This window comes from Piliocolobus tephrosceles, chromosome 3 (assembly GCF_002776525.5).
Source record: "Piliocolobus tephrosceles isolate RC106 chromosome 3, ASM277652v3, whole genome shotgun sequence".
In the NCBI taxonomy this organism is placed as follows: Eukaryota; Metazoa; Chordata; class Mammalia; order Primates; family Cercopithecidae; genus Piliocolobus; species Piliocolobus tephrosceles.
In genome coordinates, this window is record NC_045436.1 from 93,880,500 (window position 1) to 93,900,010 (window position 19,511).

At 36.6% G+C, this 19,511-nt stretch overlaps 1 protein-coding gene across 2 annotated transcripts in view; it reads right to left on the bottom strand.

Annotated features, from left to right (window-relative positions):
* ARSJ (arylsulfatase family member J) overlaps window positions 1-19,214 on the bottom strand; it is a 77,827-nt gene extending 58,613 nt beyond the window's left edge. For both annotated transcript variants that reach the window (XM_023219899.1, XM_023219900.1), the window contains exon 1: window positions 17,529-19,214. In XM_023219899.1, the coding sequence (XP_023075667.1) occupies window positions 17,529-17,926 (398 nt within the window). In that variant the 5' untranslated portion in view covers window positions 17,927-19,214. The remainder of the gene's footprint in view (window positions 1-17,528) is intronic.
* Window positions 19,215-19,511: the final 297 nt, after the last annotated feature.

A 19,511-nucleotide genomic window follows, 5' to 3' on the forward strand; every position in this document is an offset into this window, starting at 1 on the left:
ATCAAGAAATTCATTTGATTGTAAAGTGCCACAGTGAAAAATGTCTGAAAAATTATAGAATAAGTTTCAAGTCCAACAAGGAAATAAACCAATTTACCTATGGCAAACACAGGTAATGTGAAATGGGCAGCTCCTCTAGGTGAAAAATCAGCAACAGGAGAGACAGACTACAGTGCAGATCCTGAGCAGACACCATGGAGATGTGACATGCACACTCTGATGATACCTGGAGGAGGCATCCAGCAGGTGGGAAGTGAAATAGCACTAACCCGATAACACAACCTGGCTTGCCTAAAGTTTTACACTTTAAGATTTAAAATAAAGGGATTTAGAGGAGAGATTTGAACTTGTAAAAGATTACTAGACTCCACATTCCTTAAAAAATAAACAATCACAAATGTTCTTTTGCAGGATATGTTCTGTAGTGCTTGTTCTTAAAATCTAAGAAAGGGAATGTTTGGGCTAACATGTTACATCAGATGGAGGTTGGACGTTTTGATTTCAATACTATGTGTGGTAACTAAAGTGAATGCATTAAAACAAACATTCCTCTCAATGCAATCTTTCTCAGTGTCTGCACAGCTGTTAACTCTTTGGCCCAGAAAACTGCAGCAAAAGCCAGCAGTAATACAACTTATTCAGGCTGGCCCATAAACTGTTTAGTGAGTACTTTGCTTTTGGAGAACAAAAAGAAGAGATCACCAATGTGGAAAAGTTGTAATAAATGACTATGTTCTATAAATTAAATCAAATGACCTATTTTTAGCCATTTGAAAATAAGAAGCAAAATAGGTGGACTTCAAGTTTTAACAAAAATCTTGCCAGATGTAAATCCTTAAAAATTATAATTCTAAAAATGTAAGTGCAGGACCACCAACTACTGCTCAGACTCTTTTGCCTTGACATTAATCCAAGAGAAAGGGAAAAAACATGTATGTGTGGCTGTGTTTCTCTCTCTCTCTCTCTTTCTCTGTGTGTGTATGTGTGTGTGTGTGTAAACACTTGATACTTGATACAATCAATAGTCTGAAGTAGGAACACTTTCATTTTGATGAAAATAGAGAGGGAAGTTGAGTTCATACACTGGCTTTTTGTGTTGATTTCTTTTTATCACCAACCATCTGACCATATGGTTGCACTAATAATGTGCAGAGTTTTGGCTACAAGTCCAAAGTAATGAAGTAAGGGAGAATGGTGAATTCACCCAGTTCATTCTACTCTGGGACAGACGTAAGGCCAGACAAACATGCTTGCCCTAATGCAGCACCCTTCCCCCACATTCACCTGTGCTGCTTTTTCTTTCTTTTGAAATGTTAGTAAGTGGCTCAGCCAGAACTCAGATGCAGACCGTCTGATACCACTTACTATGATAAATGAAAAAAAAAAATCTATAACTGCAATCCTTCAAAACATAAAACCTAAGGGAGTCAGAAAGAGAAGGGAGAAACAAAGACTATTACTTATTGTTAAGCTTTGAAATGTGAAATGTAATTCTCAAAGAAATTCCTGTAACTTGTGATACATATCTGCTTGAGCAAACACCTTTTTTTTTTTTTTTTTTTTGCTAATAGTTGAATGAATAAACTTGAATTTGTCCTTGACTCCTCCTTTTCTTCCTGTTGCATTTGTAGTTCATCAAAAAATCTTGTCTGCTCTATCTGCAGAATATAGTCAGAATCCATCACTTTCCATCACCCCTCCCTCCATCCCACTATCTGTCACATAAGTTAATGCTATGGTCTCTTTAACAGATCCACCTGCTCTCCATCCAACCTGCATGATCTATCCTCAACACAGCCACTAAAGCAGTTCTGTTGAAAACGAAGTTAGATCAGGTTCCCCTTCTGCTGCAAGCCTCCCAGTGGCTCCCATTTCAGTCGAGTGAAAGTCAGTGCCCCTGCCTGGGCCTACATTACACTGCAGGATCTGTCTTCTTTAACTGCTTTGAACCCATTTCCTCTTACTCTCTCCTGATCTGTCTCTGAACTAGCTTAGTGGGGCTGTCCTGTAATGGTACTTGAACATACCAAGGGGGTTCCTGTTGTAACACTTATGCATTCACTCTTCTTTCTGCCTGGAAAAGCTACATACAATGACCCCTTCCTCGCCTCCCTTCTTATCAAGGCCTTCTGTGACCTTTGTAATATTCTCCTCTCAATTTCTGTGACTCCCAATCCTCTTTCCTGCCTTATCTTCTTTCTTAGAGCATGTCACCCTCTAGCATACTATATAGTTTTCTTATTTGTGTCTTCTTGCACTAGAATATGAACAACATGAAAACAGGGATTTTTATAGGTTTGTCAACTTATATGTTTCCCAGTGTATTAGTCCATCCTCATGTTGCTATAAAGCACTGTCCAAGACTGGGTAATTTATAAAGGAAAGAGGTTTAATTGACTCACAGTTCCACCCGGCTGGGGAGGCCTCAGGAAACTTATAATCATGGGGAAAGGGGAAGCAAACATGTCCTTCTTCACATGATGGCAGGAAGAAGTGCCAAGCAAAAGGGGGAAAAGCCCCTTATAAAACCATCAGATCTTGTGAGAACTCACTCACTGTCATGAGAACAGCAGCATGGGGGTAACACCACTGTGATTCAATTACCTCCTGTGGGGTCCCTCCTAGGACATTTAGGGATTATAAGAACTACAATTCAAGATGAGATTTGGGTAGGAACAAAGCCAAAACATAATCACTGAGTGTCTAGAACAGCACCTGGCAAAGAGTAGGTTCTCAATGTTGAATGAATGGATGAATGAATGATGGATGAATTTCAGGGAAATAAAAATGACACCACTTAAATTAAGGGCCATTACTTAATGAACCATTAGCTGGTAATGGAGTGTCACAAGGGTTACAAATTAGTCAATGAGTAGTTTTCTTCCTTTCAGAATTTCTAAAGGTATACATTTAACCTTGGGAGTTTCCTTTATATAATTAAGAAATAATCAGGCTCAGCTACATCATAGGTTTGAGGTGAGGATTAAACGACATAATCCAGTGTATTAACATAGATCTTAAAACACGATTTTAAATTACTTCTGTTTTTTGTTTTATTATTTTGACATCTGGAATCATTCAGAGACACAGTGGAAAAGAAAACAGATCTAAAATGCTCTACTCTTGGAAACGAACCACTGAATTATTTTAATTGTAGCAAATCTCAGACTATTAATCCAATTGACCCAATTTTCTTTTAGAGATAATGACGGTGAATTCCCTAGCTAAGATGGCTACAACACTTTAGAAAATTATGATATACGGTATATGCACATACTCTGAAACTGATGAAAACCAGATAAAATTCATAGCTTCCTGATTTAAACAGCACACTGAAATAAGCATTTGTTTTCTTCAAGTTCACACTGTGGTAGAAAAGGAGCCCATAAAAAAGAACTATACTCCAAAACGTTTACATCTCCTAGTACCTTTACTTTCATGATTCAGTTCTCAGAAACTCATTATTCAGTTATCAGTTGCTTTTTGGTCTTGAACCAATTAGTAAGCCTAAAATAAGAATATATCACTTATTTTATGGGAGAACAGACATACATTAATAAGGATGTTTCTTCCAAGAGTCAACTCTATGAGACTTTAAACGAGCTTTCAATTGCAGACTTTAGGAGGAAAAACACAAGTCAATTGACTTGATTCTAAGATAGTACTTAAATTAAGTAGTCATATGCATATAGCAAGTGTTAAATAAATGGTGGGGAGAAAAAAAAAAGAGACAAAGGTGGCAATTAATCACCATGGAGCATTAAAAATCAAAACTCTACCTCAGTGTTATTCAGTACGGTTCCCAGACTAGCAACTTCACCTTCACCAGGGAGCTTATTGGAAATGCAAAACCAATACCCCCACCCTAGCCCTTCTGAAATATTACGGTAGGACCAGAGGCATACGCATACGGTTTTAACAAGTTCTCTGAGTAATTCTTATACATTGCTCCATTATATACATCTTACAGTCCTAAATATCTAATTGTTAATATTTGAGAGGTTGTTAGGATCAACAATATATGTGGAAAACATTATAAAAACTTTTCACAGTCAAATTTAAACAAAAGATTGTATAGGAACTAGACATTACTTCAAAACACAGTAACAAAAATAGAACTGGAATTATATTTTAAATGCCTTGTGGCATCTACAGTTATCAAATATTTAAGTTCTTCATTTCATTTCTCAACAAGAGAAAGCATAGTTTGATTAATAGGTTAAGTATTCTTAGAAATTCTGAAAGGTAATATTGACATCATTAATTTATATATGAAACAAATTAAAAACAAGAACTTCTTGCAACTTCCCAAAACAGTATGGGAAATAATTTTGAATAAGAGTTTCTGGTTTTTAGAATAACTCTATCTACTTAGCCTGCTGTTGCTTTACTTTAATAATGAAAGATATTTATTGTTTTCTACTCTAAAGAAAGCTGTGCAGGGATAACAAACCCATCCTGTCAGCCATCTGAATAATGTCATAGAAAAATCATATTGTTGGATTTGGAATTCTAGCTTCATTACTTACATGGGACCTTGGCCAAGATACCTTACTTCTCTGAGCTTGATTTCTTCAAGTGTGAAATGTGGATAATAATAATTACTCTAGAGTTATGAGACTTGGAGAATATATAAAAGAGACACAGATACAGATATACACATAGAGAGATAAATATATTTTTTAGAGATAGATGTACTAAGAATATATATTAGAGGGTAATGTACATAAGGTATATTTCTTAGCACATACATGCCAAATAAATGTTAAATTGCTATTAACAAGATTTTATGCTCAACTAAACCTTTTAGTTAGGAAAAATGTACGACTAAACTACAGAGTTACAAAGATAGCCAAACTAGGAACAAAGTAAACAATTGATTTCAAATGTTTGAGTTTATATTTTCAAAATAATCTTCAAAATAATTTTCAAAATTATTTAAAAAATGTCTAAACCAAATTAAATTTTAATTTGAGTCTGAATCACTCCGTTCACATACATTCATTATGACCTTATCCTGTGCAAGAACCTGGTGTGTTCAAAGTCTTTAACCTCATAATGTTCAACTCCAAAGGTAATTTTTAAAAATCTGATAAAACAATGTAAAAATTCTTTGGTTTCAGATTGAAGATTAGGGATAATGTTTTAAATAAATTTCTAATACATTATAAATTTATTTTAAGATTTTCAATTATAGTATAGGTTATAGTAGAGATGAATTAATATTATAATACAGGTATGCTATCAAATTTACAGTATGTATTAATATATTATAGGTTAATAATTGAAATGGAGTTAGTATATATATATAATTTATGAATTTTTGCTAGGTAGAAGTGCAGAAAAATTGAGTCAAGTAAATTGTGCACTTTGTTTTGGTTTATTTTTAGATAGAAGGAACTTAAACTCATTTATGTGATGGTAGAAGTGCTTTAGTAGAGATAGAAAATGACAAAGAAAGAATGTAAAATTGTAAAAACTAAGTCCTTGAGGAGGAAAAAAGTGGCTTGGGGAGGCATGGGTCTTTGACTGATGCATGTACCTCAATGCCTACTTGAAGAGGAAGGCTGCACATATGCTGTCAATGGTGGTAAGTTGGTAAACTTGATGTTGGTAATGAAAGGACTAATTTATTATTGCTTCTAATTCTCAATGGAATTTTTAAGTAAGGCAATGAGCTGATGAAAGGATATTAGCAGTTTGAGGAGATGAGAAATTTGGAAATAGTAGTTCTGAAGAATGGGACACATAATATAAGAAGGTAAAAAAACTGCTGGCATATTTTAGTGCCTATTTTAGATTTGTGGTTATGAATTTAATTTAATCAAGGGTTGGTTGCCACCCAAATTTTTGCTGCTGTGTCCAACTGCTGGCTGGACCTTCTTGGGCACTGAATGTTGCCAAACCATGCCTGTCAAGCCCATTTGGGCTTTGTGCATGGAACAATTCAGCACTCTGATGGGGTCCAGTCAGTTGCCACATCCTCTTTCTCATCTATGGCTGGTCCTTACCCTCTCTACTAAGCTTGAGAATAACCGAGTTATAAGAAAAGTATATCATGGTATCTCCTCAGGAAGGGGACAATGACCTAGTGATAATTTTCTGGCATGTCTCCCTAAGAGGCCCAGTTGGTTGGTAGATTTGGTGTTGGTGATAGGATAGAGAAATTTTATTATTGATTATATTCAGTCAGTGGAGAGAGAATTCATTGTTATAAAATGAAGGTTTTGGGAAAAATAATATTCAACATCTCTTTGAGCTCTAAAAATCCTATCACTCTTTGTTGACTGCCACATCTTATTATACCCAAGAAAAAGTGTGTTGGCTGCCACATCTTATTATACCCAAGAAAAAGTGTGTAAAGCTTACATAAGGTAAACCTAAAAGGTTTGTAAGTATGCTGTCATTTTCTGATATGGATTCTACATATGCCCATTTGGAACAAAATTTATAAGAGTAGTTGAGACTTTGAAAATACTTTTCCCTTTCTATTCAAAATAAATTCCCTGAAAGTTCAGTTAAATCTAAAACTTAGAATGTATTGAGCATTTATTATATGCCAGGTAATGCTCTATGTATTTTATCCCTCATGATCTTATTTAATAAGATAAACATACCAGAACGAATGGTCTGTTAAGTTCCTACTACTCTCATTTGATGAGGAGATCTACAGGCTTTAAGTAACCTAAGGTTTCACTTGAAGTGTGGAGCTGGGGTTAGACATAGGTATCCAATCCTATGCCTCCTGCTTCTCAGATAACTTCCACTTAAAATAACTGCTCTCTCTGAATATGATATAATTTAAAATTATGCTTGAACAATTACTAAAGTTTGTTACCAATCTGAATATCTATGTTCATCCAACTCTATCAAATATGGCATCATATCTCAGTTGATGAGCAATGGTAATATGAAGTTAACAATTTTTAAATGAAAACATTCCGTTAAATTTTAAGCTATTGTACTAACAGATGAAAATATGAAAGCTCCTAAAATTCAGAATGAATATAAAATGTCATTCTGACATTTTCAATGTCAGTCATAAAACACTTAACATAGTTTTTGAATATTTTATCATTCAGAGCTTCTCACTTGGTTTAATTATTGCATAAATGTTTATTGAGAGTCTGCTTATCAGCAAACATTCATTAACTATTGATAGATTAACTTAAAGTTTCCCAGCCTGGAGGTAACCAAGATTATCAAGTTATATGGGTTTCTATGTGGCAGGCTCTGTTCTAAATGCTTTTGGTACACAATTCTACTTAATCCTCATAATAAACCCCATGAGGTACTATAATGATCATCCCCATTTTCCCATGAAAAAACTGAAGGATAGCTAGTTTAAGTTATATGGCTGATGTCACATAAGTTCTTTCTTTTAATCACTGTGATATATATATATATATATATATATGTATATATATACACACATATATATACATATATGTGTGAGAGAGATTTGTATATACATATAATATTTATGTGTTTTTTAAATTAGACTATATGAAGTTTACAATTTAGTGTATTCTTGTATACTTAGGGATTAAGAGGAAAGAGGTAACTAAGAATAAAAACTGAAACAGAGGAATGCAGAAAAGACGATAGGAACAGAGCAGAATGCACTTGACTCTACCTGAGGTGGGGTGAGAAAATGATCAGAAAAGCATTGGTGAGGAGATGAGGGTGGTAGAGGGTCTACAAAGATGCAATGATGTTTTCCCAGAGGTGAATGAAGAACATTCTACCAAAGGAAGCCCTGCTTAGAAGGAAACAGGATGGTATGAGGATGCAGCCCTCGTGGGAAAGTTCAAGTACTCTGGCACTGATAATCCAAAGAAGGTATAAACGGAAAATTGTTGGGAGATTGCAGCAGAACCTTAGCAGAGGCCAGATTTTGAAGGCCCTTATATGGAATGCTTAGAAATTATGCTTTAGTCTCCAAGTAGTGGAAACTTCTAAAAATTTTAAGCAGGGAAGTGTCATGATTTCGACTATTGTAGGAATTTTACTTAGGTCTTATTGTAGAGGTGGATTCAGATGCTGTAAGCAATATAATAATTTAGGAGGTTATGGAAACAGTGATCATAGAGCACAGATGTTTCAATCCCTATGAAAACTAAAACAATATATTAATTCAAAACCATTGTGTACCTTCTAACTGGTAGTCCCAGGGTGAGCTGGAATTCAAAGCTGGACAAGATATATTAATAATATTCAATAACATGTCTTGACATTTTTCATTGAAGGAATTTGAAGTAATTAATTACTGGCCTTTCCATTACCCTATTTTCAATGTCTTATTTAGTGTTATACTTTTGACATCACTGTTTAAATATACATTTGCTCTCACTTGTTACAGGCTTAGCAGGGTTCCAATAGATTCTGCCAAGCATGACAACCAACAACTAAAACAGTTTGCAAGTGCAGAGACCTTAAAAAATACACCCCAGTCACCTTTTTGGACATCTCAGAACCAACAATATCATGCAGAATACCATGCCAGATAAAATATGTTAAAATTAAAACATACGGGGTTTAATTTTAACCCTTTTTTAAATCAACAGATTAAAGTTGGATGAGAGCTATGACTGTATTTACAGAAAGCTTTAAAAAAGAGTAAAAGCCACTTGTAAGGTTTTTATATGATTACAATTATGGAGACATAACTCTAAATTTAAAAGAATGCTTACTTTAAAATTATATAATGTGTAACATTCTCTAAGTACCTTCACATATGTTATGTCGGTTGATGAGTGGAATAACTTTTAAGATTGGTAAGTAAGTAACATCGTTACTATGATTCTATAGATGAAAACAATGCATCTCAGAAATACCAAAAAATTTATTCAAGGTCAAAGTCAGTAATTTGTTGAATCAGCACTGTACCGTAACTCAGATTTCCTTGATATAAATTATATGCTACTTCATCTTGATCATATTGACTGCCAGGGGTAAATAAATAATCATTTATTCATCTATTCATTCATTCATTCAGTCTTTCATTCATTCATTCTTCACACATTTACTTAGTGCCTATTAGTACAAAACACTGGATTGGGTGCTGTGAGATTTATGGAGATTATAAATCAGCTTTGCTGCTTAGGGGACCAGCAAGGGAAATAAGAGGTTCAGTAATAGCTGTGAAGTAGTGGAAAATCATGCCTAATGAGACAGTTACAAAAAGGAATACGAAAGCTCATCATTGAGATAAATTATTTCCAGCTAAGGAATCATGGAAAGCTGTATAAGCAAAGTGGTATTTTAGGTGAGTCTTAATGAGTGGTTGGCATTTGGGCAAAGAGAGATAGGGTATAAATTCCAAGGAGTGAAAACAGAATGAGCCAAAGGACAGAGGAAATCGAGATGTTCTTGAGAAATTGTGAATCATCCATTTCTCTGGCGTAGAGTTTGAAGGTAGAAGGAGAAAGATAAGGCTAAAAATATTGTTTAATAACTGGACTAAGGTGTTCTTAATTTTCATAGGAGGCAGAATGTGGTGATAAAAAATAATAAAGTCACACAAGTTTAGGTTCAAATAGCTCTGCTGCTTAAGAAACTGTGTGTGACCATGATCAATTTATATAATTTCTCTAAAATGTTCATATGCCATCCATAAAATGTGGACATTTGTAAAATATTTGAGAAATATTTTTCAAATAAAAAATTTTTTACCTTCAGTGTGAATGTGAAGATCAAATAACAGGATGTCTGAAAAACAAATGGCACAAGAAGGCCTTCAGTATAAAATTATTTATTTTCCTATTCTTTGGAGTCAGTGGGGGAACAGGGAGGGTGTTTGCTGAGGATGGTGATGTCATGAGAGTCAGTTTTAGCAAATCAAATGTGTTGGGTAAATTAGAGGAGACAGGGGCTGGGCAAGGTGGCTCATTCCTGTAGTTCCAGCACTTTGGGAAGGCAAGGTGGGTAGATCACTTAAGCCCAGGAGTTAGAGACCAGCTTGGACAACGTGGGGAAACCCTGTCCCTACAAAAAATGCAAAAATTAGCCAGGCATGATGGTACACACCTGTAGTCCTCCAAGTACTTGGGAGGCTGAAGCAGGAGGATGACTTGAGCCTGGGAGGTTGAGGCTGCAGTGAGCCATGATTATGCCACTGCAGTCCAGCCTAGGTGACACAGCAGGACCCTATCTCAGAAAACACTAAGAATAAATAAATAAATAAATAAATAAATAAATAAATAAAATAGAAGAGAGAGAGATTAAAAGATGAGAAGCAGAAAGTCTTTCATTATTATTATTATTATTTTTTACAGTAAGGCATGGAAAAAATGCCTCAATGAGGTAATGCTTCTGGGAATATATCTAGAATTATAAAAGAACACTGAAACAAACTCTAATTACATCAAGGTAAAGTACTTACAGAAAAAGAAGAAATCAAAATTAATTTTAGAATATTGCTATAGGAAAAAAATGAACGAAACCAAACTTTGAAATAAAAAGACTTTTATACTGAGCTCATATTAAAAACAGGGGCTCTAGGTCTTTTAGTCCTCCTATCTTTGATTTCTAAGACAGGTCATTTGGATGACACAAGATATTGTCAGCCTTCTGCACCTGGATAATTTCCACCTTTAAGTACAGCTATTTAGGAAACTCAACAGAATTACCGAATAGGGATTCACTCAATGGCTTTTTTAAAAGACTCTTGAAAATTATGGACTTTGAGCTTAAGAGTGTGCCAATAGTTTACTTGACCACAATTCTAGTCTCCGAAAACCCATATGGTCAAATAGGAATTGGTAGCTCTTTGTCAAATGGTTTGACTATTGAGCCATTCTTTTTGAAATGGATGTGTGAGGTGTCAAAGCCACCCTCTCCACTTGTTATATTCATTTTACAGAGTCAAAGTAAGGCTTGAAGGAAACTTGTTTTTCCTGAACTTCTAACAGGAAACATGTAAATTTTTCTAAATGTTTAAGTATCAACTAAATATTTATGAAAGCAATGACTGAACTCATATAACTAACGTAATTGATATTTATTGAGTATTGTCTGGGTGTAACATGCTGCTTAAAACTAGGCCTTGAATAAAAGAAGTGGATGGAAGAGGAAGCATGCGTGACTGTGATGTTTACAATAAGCTGATGGGAAATGAGTGTGTGTGTACACATATGCCTATGAAATGAAATAATCAAACTCTATTCCCCTAAGCTTACTTGACTCTTTCTCCTATCAGAGTGGCTGAAAGAATTCAGTTACCTTTTCAGGGTTTTCTACACTAGGACAATTCTAACTTGAAAATTTAATATCTAAAAGCAGTATTTTGTAAACTGGAAGAAACGTTCCCCCGCCTTGACAGGCCACTGCCATCCACAGAGGAGGCCTATCTGGATCCTATGTTCCTATACCAAACTAGGCCACCAGAGCTCCCAACTGAGTGGCTGACTATACGTGTGGCTGTAGCTGGCAAGGCCCAGCTGAGTCAATCTCCAGAATGAGGCTATAATTAAAACCAGAAACTCACCACTTTCTAAGAGATTATCTGGGAAAGAAAATCCCACCATGCTTTTCATCCCTGTTTATTTAAGTCTTTACCAAAACTCCAAACTTTCCAATGTATTTGCTTTCATTCAGATTCTAACATCTACATGTATATGTCCCTCCTGTACTCTCACTCAATCCTTTCCCCATCCCAACTCCCTAACACTTTCCAATATCCCCACTGTTACCTAGCAAAATCCTCCTTAAAACTTTTGTTTTCTAAGGGATGGGGTCTTGCTCTGTTACCTAGGCTAGAGTGTGGTGGCCCAATCATAGCTCTTTGAGCCTCAAATTCCTGTGCTCAAGGGATCCTCCCACCTCAGCCTCCCTAGTAGCTGGGACTACAGGTGCATGCCACCACACATAGCTAATTATTTTTAATTTTTAGAGACAGGGTCTCACTATGTTGTGCAGTCTGGTCTCAAAACAAAATCCTCTTTAACTTCATCTCTTCCCTGGACAGCCCCTGTACGTTTTTGCTGTAATTAATTGCTGACTGTCCCTGCCATATTTTCAAGTTGGGGTTGGGTTTTTGCTCACATCCCAATATTCACAGAACCTGGAGCAGGTATGGGTGCCATCTTAGTTTCTCACTGACACTCATTCATAGAAGATCCCAGCACTGGCTCGCTGTCTTCTTTGCTACTATTTCTCTTTTTGTTCTCAGTGATTTCTCACTGGATATCCATGGGAGTGATTATTCAACACTCTGTCCTTCAAATACTTTGCCTTCCTTACTTCCAAAGATGTTTTCCCCTATCCAACCTTAGCACTCATTACCCTATAATTTTCAAAACCTGTACTACATAACTAAATTTTGATCCCATGCATACACTTTCCCAATCACTATTATCTGTTTTCAACTTTCTAAGTTTACTGTAGTGTTCTCATTTCAACGACATACAGACAGTTAATTTATTGACCCCAGCACTTGTTAAGAAAACATAAGCCCCTATAGTATTCCCCCTTTCTTTGCAAAGAGTCCACGATCCACCATGCTATTTATTTGGCAAATCTCAAAAACTAGTTAATTCCACCTCTTCAACTGTACTTCTGCACACAAGCACCAAGCAGGGTGGGAGAAAAACAAACAAAAAATGCCTGATGTCTGTTAAAATTTATGACCACAAATCTCAAGTGGGCTCTCATTACAGCCCAGTATTTTTACTGCCTTTCTTTACCCAATCACTTTCTCACTCTCCTAGCAGATATTTTGTATCTCTCTCCCTCACTCGTTAAACCTTCAGTTCTTCATTCTCAGCTAATTACCTCATTTATTATTTTACTTAGAAAGTAGGATAATTCAGAAGAGAACTACTTCAGAGTCCCAAAACCAAATCTTCCAAGCTATTTGCATCTGTACATCTATACTCTCTCTTCTTTCCTAGGAAAATTAATGAACTGGTAAAAAATAGCCAAGGCAATTTTGAAGAACAGGCAGGAGGATTTACATTCAATGTATTAATATTTATTAGAAAGCTATAGTAGTTAAGAGAACATAGCATTGACACAACCAATAGCTAAACAGTGAAAACAATGAGAATTGGAATGGAAAAGTGCAGAAACAGACCAAACATGTGCATTCATCTGACTTATGAAAAAGTGATGCTGCAGTGTAATGGAGACGGTATGGTCTTTTTAATAAACAGTGTAGGTCAAATGGGTATAAACATGGAAAAACTAATCTTGAACTCTCATTTATACCATACTAAAAACCAATTTCAGATGAATCATAATCTAAATATAAAAACAAAACAATAAAACTCTTAGGGACCATGGTCATGATCTTGGGGTAGAGAGAATGTCTTCAATAGGACATAAAAAGAAAAAGATTATAACATCGATTACCAGAAAATTAAAACCTCCTGTTAAAAAAAAAAAAAAAAAAAAAAACTACAGAAACCAAACACACCACAACCACTAAAATAATACACTAAAACACCAAAACACTGTTGAGGAGAATGAAGAAGCAAGCCACAGTATGGGCAAAGAGACTTGCAATACAAATATCTAACAAAAGAATAGAATATATAAATAAGTACCACAAATTAATAAGGCAGAAACAATCATCTAAAGAGAAAATAGGCAAAATACTTGAATAAATACTTCTTTAAATGGGATATAAAATTGATTCATAAAAATGTCAAAAGATGCTCAACTTTATTAATTGTCAGGAAAACGCAAATTTAAACCATAATGATGTAACAGTGCATAATGACCAGAGTGACTAAAATGAAAAAAGATAATAATAAATGTTGACAAAGATATGAAGCAAGTAGAACTTTCTATACAATTACTGGTGAGAGTATAAACTGGTAGACTCACTTTGGGAAACTTGAGCAGTATCTACCAAAACTGAACATACACATCCCTTTAACCCAGGATTTCCACTTCCTGATAGATATCTAAAAGAAATGCATACCTATGTTCACAAAAAAACATACACAAGTATTTTTATGGTAGCACAGTTTATAATAACCCAGCTATGGAAACAACCCAAATGTCTATTAACAGTAGAATGGGTAAATAAATTGTAATATGCTTATGCAAAGGAATACTATTCAATGATAGTGAATTTATATATACAGGAAACAACATTGAAAAATTTTACAAACATAATGCTTAAAGAAACCAGACATAGAAGAGTATCCTCTCTGTAACTCAATTTATATAAAGTTCAAAACCAGGCAAAATTAATTTAAGGTGTGAGAAATTGGGAAAGTGATTATCCATGGTGAGGGATACCAGTTGGGTAGGGGGTTGTTTTAAGCACAGCGAATTTATCAAATATCCTATTAGAAATAAACATTATTTGAGTTGCCTTTGCATTTGTTAACAGTGACCATCATGGTATTTCAAGTAGGATAAATGAGTAACAAAATAGTAAAAACACAAAATTACTATCAAAGATGTGAATTCAATTCAGATTGTCAACCTTTCCTTCTCTAAAGTCTGCATAAAACAGGTCTAGGTTTTGCAAAACTTATAATTCTCTTAATGAAGCCTTCACTATATTCTCTTTTAAGAAAAGAAAGATATTTTTAATCCATATCTTTATTTGCAAAACTGTAAAAACAGAAGTGAGTAAATTACTTTGAAATAAATCAAACACAGGTAGTCACTTTCCCAATCAACCTTTTATCTCATCAGGACAACTGTGAACACCTAGAATGCTGTTTCTCAAAGCCCAGTGCATAGAATCCCTACATTACTACTCCTCTTGGAATCTGTTGCCACATTAACATAAAATGGGCATAACAATAGCAACTATCTAAAGTTGTTGGAAGGATTAAATGAGACAATGCATATAAAATTCATTACCCCGAACACAGTGACTGCTCAGCAGATGGTAACATTTAATACTAACAGTCTTAATTTATTTTTGATAATGTCATCATCATAATAACCTGACATGCTCATTAAATCACTATTGATTTCTAGACTCAACCCTGGACCTAACCAAAGCTGAAGGGCCCAGAAATCTGCATTCTAACTAGCATTTGGACTGATTATTTTTGCACATTACAGCTTGAGAACTACTATCCAGAGATTAGGGCTTACTTCTTGTTTTTTCTTCATAGCTCCAATGCAGGGGTCTGTACACATGAATGCCTATTGACAGGCTGACTGATATTTAATATTGCCAGACTAGTGTGATGTAAATTATTAAGGGAATCTGCAATTTGTTATAGATTTGTGTAGTAAAAGAAAATATATTTTTTAATTTTTGACTCCAGAAAAATATAAAGGGAGGGCTGTTTTGTTAACAGTATCAAAAGTAACTTCAGCTTCAATTATGTAAACTCTTTGTCATGTGAAGATATTTGAATCATGTCACACTTCACATAACCCATTTTATTTCCCTCAAAATAGTTTAGCTCGTTTCAGATTTTTTATTGCTTCCTTTTTTTTTAAGAAGATCCACAAGGCATAGACATGTGTTCACAGAGAGAACAAATGACCATATTCTCTGGGACCTGCATTATTAACTCATTTATGCCTAGTGTTCTATTATTGGAATTCTAAGCATGTGGGAGTTATTTATATACTACTGCTCAATTTCATTACCAGAGTCTGATTGCAAAAATTCAAAAAATTGCAACCTCAGGCATAAATGGGTTAATGAATCCAGAACTGGGCTTCCATAATCGCTATATTTCTTACATCTGTGTTCATTTAAAGGAAGGTTCCAGCAATTTGTCTAAAAGGAGAAATTGCAAGTGAAAAGGTATTCAAATGTTTAATTCAAATAGAAATTTAAATCAAATCACAGTAGCTATTTGTACTTTTTGTCTATAAAAGTTATACAACCTGTTGCACTGAATAAAAAATTTTAATGAGAAAAGAAATCTCATCAGATGTTTGATTGCATTGAAATTACAGAGAAGTTAGTCTTTCACTAAAGAGAAAAAATTAGGAAATATTTTCAGCATAGTTTCTGTTTCATTTTATTAAGTAACATAATGGTTAAAAGATAAAGCCTACATATTGTTTCAATGCAAGATAATGTTTAAGAACAAATTTTCTTGTTTGGTGAAAAGTCTTGAACATACACTTTATTATGAAAAATAAATTCATATAGTTCAGTTACATATTTTCAACCACTGTTGGCTATCTGTGTAAATCTAAATTCTATAAGTTACTTGAAGAGGTCCAGTGAGGCTTTGTGAGACAGTTATTTCATGAGCCAAATATAAGCGTGTTTGGGATTAAACATGAAGAACTTGACCTCCAGGCCACCAGATGGACTTGTTATTTTCCAGCCAATAATCTATTCCTTTATAAATATCAAATACCCTTGATTTTCTGATGCCACAATTAACCTTTAAAATGACTCTGAAGTACAGTGAGACTTTTCTCATTCTCAGGAGAGGGAAGGATAATAATTTTTTTTCTTTTCTGGCAATGATGCTAAGTTCTGACAGTTTGCTAAGCAGTGGAAATCATGCTGTAAGCAAAAGTCTCTGCAAGACAGAGATTCTTACAAAATAGTCTTTATTTTTCCAATGGATACTGGCTACTTTTATAGGATCCAATTCCAAGAACAACTTCACAGAAGCAAGGGTTCCCTGTCCTGCAACTGAAATCACAAGACATAGATTGAAATGGCTAAGGGTTTTCTTCTACCTCTGTCCAGCTTAACCCCTGTCCTTCCTAGTTTATCTTTGTTCCACAGGCCGAATTTGTACATCCAAATCAATTACAGTAGCCTATGTTCTGATAGGATAGAGTAAAAATATGAAAATGTGTGAACAATTTTTAAGTAGAAGATTTAGCTATTTAGCAAAACAGCAACAATATGAAAAGCACTTTACTTAAGCATACAAATAGTCTCATTTCTGTTGATTAGTCAGAAAATTCCAGACCTGTGAAGAGCAGCAGAAAACTGCAGATGAAGTTTGACTCCTCTTGAGCACTTACCATTATATTTCCTTGCCTTTTGAGAACTGCTTTGGTAATTAATTAAATATGGCCTTCATTAGGGGGTCTCATAAGACAAAATGACCCATCAAACACCAAAGCAGAGTTGTACATAAACTGGTCATATTTTACATTATATCTGTTTCGTTGGCTCATTTTCTCTGATAATTCAATTCTAGATTTAAAAATGCACCAAGAGTAAAATAAAATTTTGATCTTTCTTATCAGTGATAGTGAGTGTGAATTCTAATATGACATCTGAAACAAAATCTGAGCATGCTCAAAAGTAGAATAGATTTGGAATAGGAGACCATTTCTGGAAATCTCTGGTTGGTGGGTATTTACACATTCTCATCTCATTTAAAAACTTACAACTGACTCTGTAAAAAGGAAAACTAGACTACACTAGTGACTAGAAAATTAAGATCATTAACACTGCATCCATTTTAACACGGTACCCCAATACCATATATCATTCATTCATTCTTCATTCATTCAGTTGTTCCCCATATTTTCTGTTACTCCCTTAAGTTTGGAGCTGGATCTTAATTAAATGCTTAAGATTTTTCCAAAGAATAAATATAAGAAGTAGGAACACTTACTTTCCAGTAATAAACTGACTCCTGGATGGTGTGCAAATAGGCTGGACATAGTAGTTCTCCAGTTTAACTCCTTCGGCAGCGAGCTTGTCAAGAGTGGGCGTTTTAATCTCAGATCCGTGGTAACCCACATCTCTAAATCCCTGATCATCGGCTAGGATGAAAATGAGATGGGGCTGGGAGGTGGAAGTTGTGCTGGGCTCTAGTCTGTCTCCAGCTTGAGCTAGTAAGGCCCCTTCTTCCTCCTCTTCTAAACCCTGGCCCCAGGACAGGTAACCATAAGTGAGGAGGCAGAGGATCCAGAATCCTGCCAGCGCCCCCATTGCTAGCATCTTTCCAGGACAGACCCAGGCCTGTGGAGAAGGCGGAGGCAGATGCCCCGCACAGCCCCTGGGAGCCATTCACTCGGGTCCCAGGTGAGACTCCACGCGGAGAACCACGCGCCCGGTGCCGCTGCGGGCGCACACATGCACCCAACAGACTGTGGAGACTCTCCACCTGGCAAGAAATCCTCCTCTCCTCTCAGCAGTCACCATGTCCGACAACTTTAATCTTCCATAAGTGATGGCTTAATGGATGGGACTCCGGAAGAACAAGGAGGGCTCGCTCTTCTCCAGCATATTTCACTTTCTCCCCCTCCTCCCCACTGCCTAGAGCAGCTTCCACCAAGGAAAAAAAAAAAAAGTTAATATCTCCACCCAAAAGTTCTCTGGAGAAAAAAAAAACAAGCAAGGAATTGAGAATCACACTGGACAGGAACTTTTTTGTGGCCAGAGCGCCCTCGACGTTGGGGAGCAAGGCTGACTGTCCTGGGAGTGCTGGTACGGAGGGCAGTGGGAATGGCTGGCTGTCCTGCGGTCCCCACACCTGGAAAGAACTGCGAAGTGGACGCGTCTCGTCGGGCTCTCATCGGACAGATAAACTGCTGTAGTGGACCGGCCTCCTGATCACCTTCTCCACTTTCCCAGGGCTCTCTATTTTCCCCAGTCCTTTCCTAGGCGTTTGCCAATCTCCCCAACACTCACCAGGCGGCGAAGTGAGGAAAAAGCCGTTTCCTGATCTCCCTCCACCTCTGCAGAAACTCCGGGCAGCAATTCTTTTTCCCGGCTGCTGGGGAGCCTGAAGGCCAAACCCGGGTCCCTAGCCCCGTCGCCAGCCAGCGCGGAGCCCGTTTGGCCTTTGCGGAGTTGGCGCACCCGGCGCAGGCGCTGCAAGCTGCGTGCGTTTTCTCAGCTAACTTATTTAGCTTTGGCACTCCGAGTTCTTTTGCCTCCTCCCTCTTTTCTCTCCAGTGAATCACAGAACGGTACTTTCTTCCTTAGCTCCTCCGGGAAGAGGGGGAGGGGGAAAAGGACGGTTTAGAGGCTCGATCTTTCCTTTTACTTTTCCGGGAGGTGGATGGCCAAGGCAGAGGAGGCTTTGCCAGAGGGAGAGCTGCGTGCTGCTCCAGCCTGACGGGATTCCGGGGTATCCGCCTGAGCTACCGCGTCCCAAGAGTGTTGCCTCCTGCCCATCACCCGGCGAGAGGGAAAGGACGGCGGCGCGAATGGGGAAGGGTGAAGCGGACGCTTCTTTTCGTGGGTCTGTTGGTGAAGAGCCCTGTCTCCCATCCCTAAAGTTGCGCTTGCAAACTTTTTCTAGCTTCTGGAGGGAGTCAGAGAGAAGGAGCAGGAGTAAAAACAAAATGCGTAGGACACTCTTACACTCTTTCCTCTTTCCAACTTCCTTTTCAGGTTTTCCTTTACTAGTTCCCCCACCCCATCATTTTCTTATTCCTTTTGTCCCTACCTCTTTTTTTTTTTTTTTTTTTCCACTAACGATGACAAATTTTAAGTTTTATTTCCTCTCCCAATAGCTGGCTTTTACAGCCTGATTCTTCGTTACCTTTTCTCTACGTGAAGATACTGGAATTGCCTGCTCCCTCTTACCTCTCCCCTAACTTACCCACAGGGTGTCTCCAGCCAAGAGCGTGGAGAAGAAGAGTTA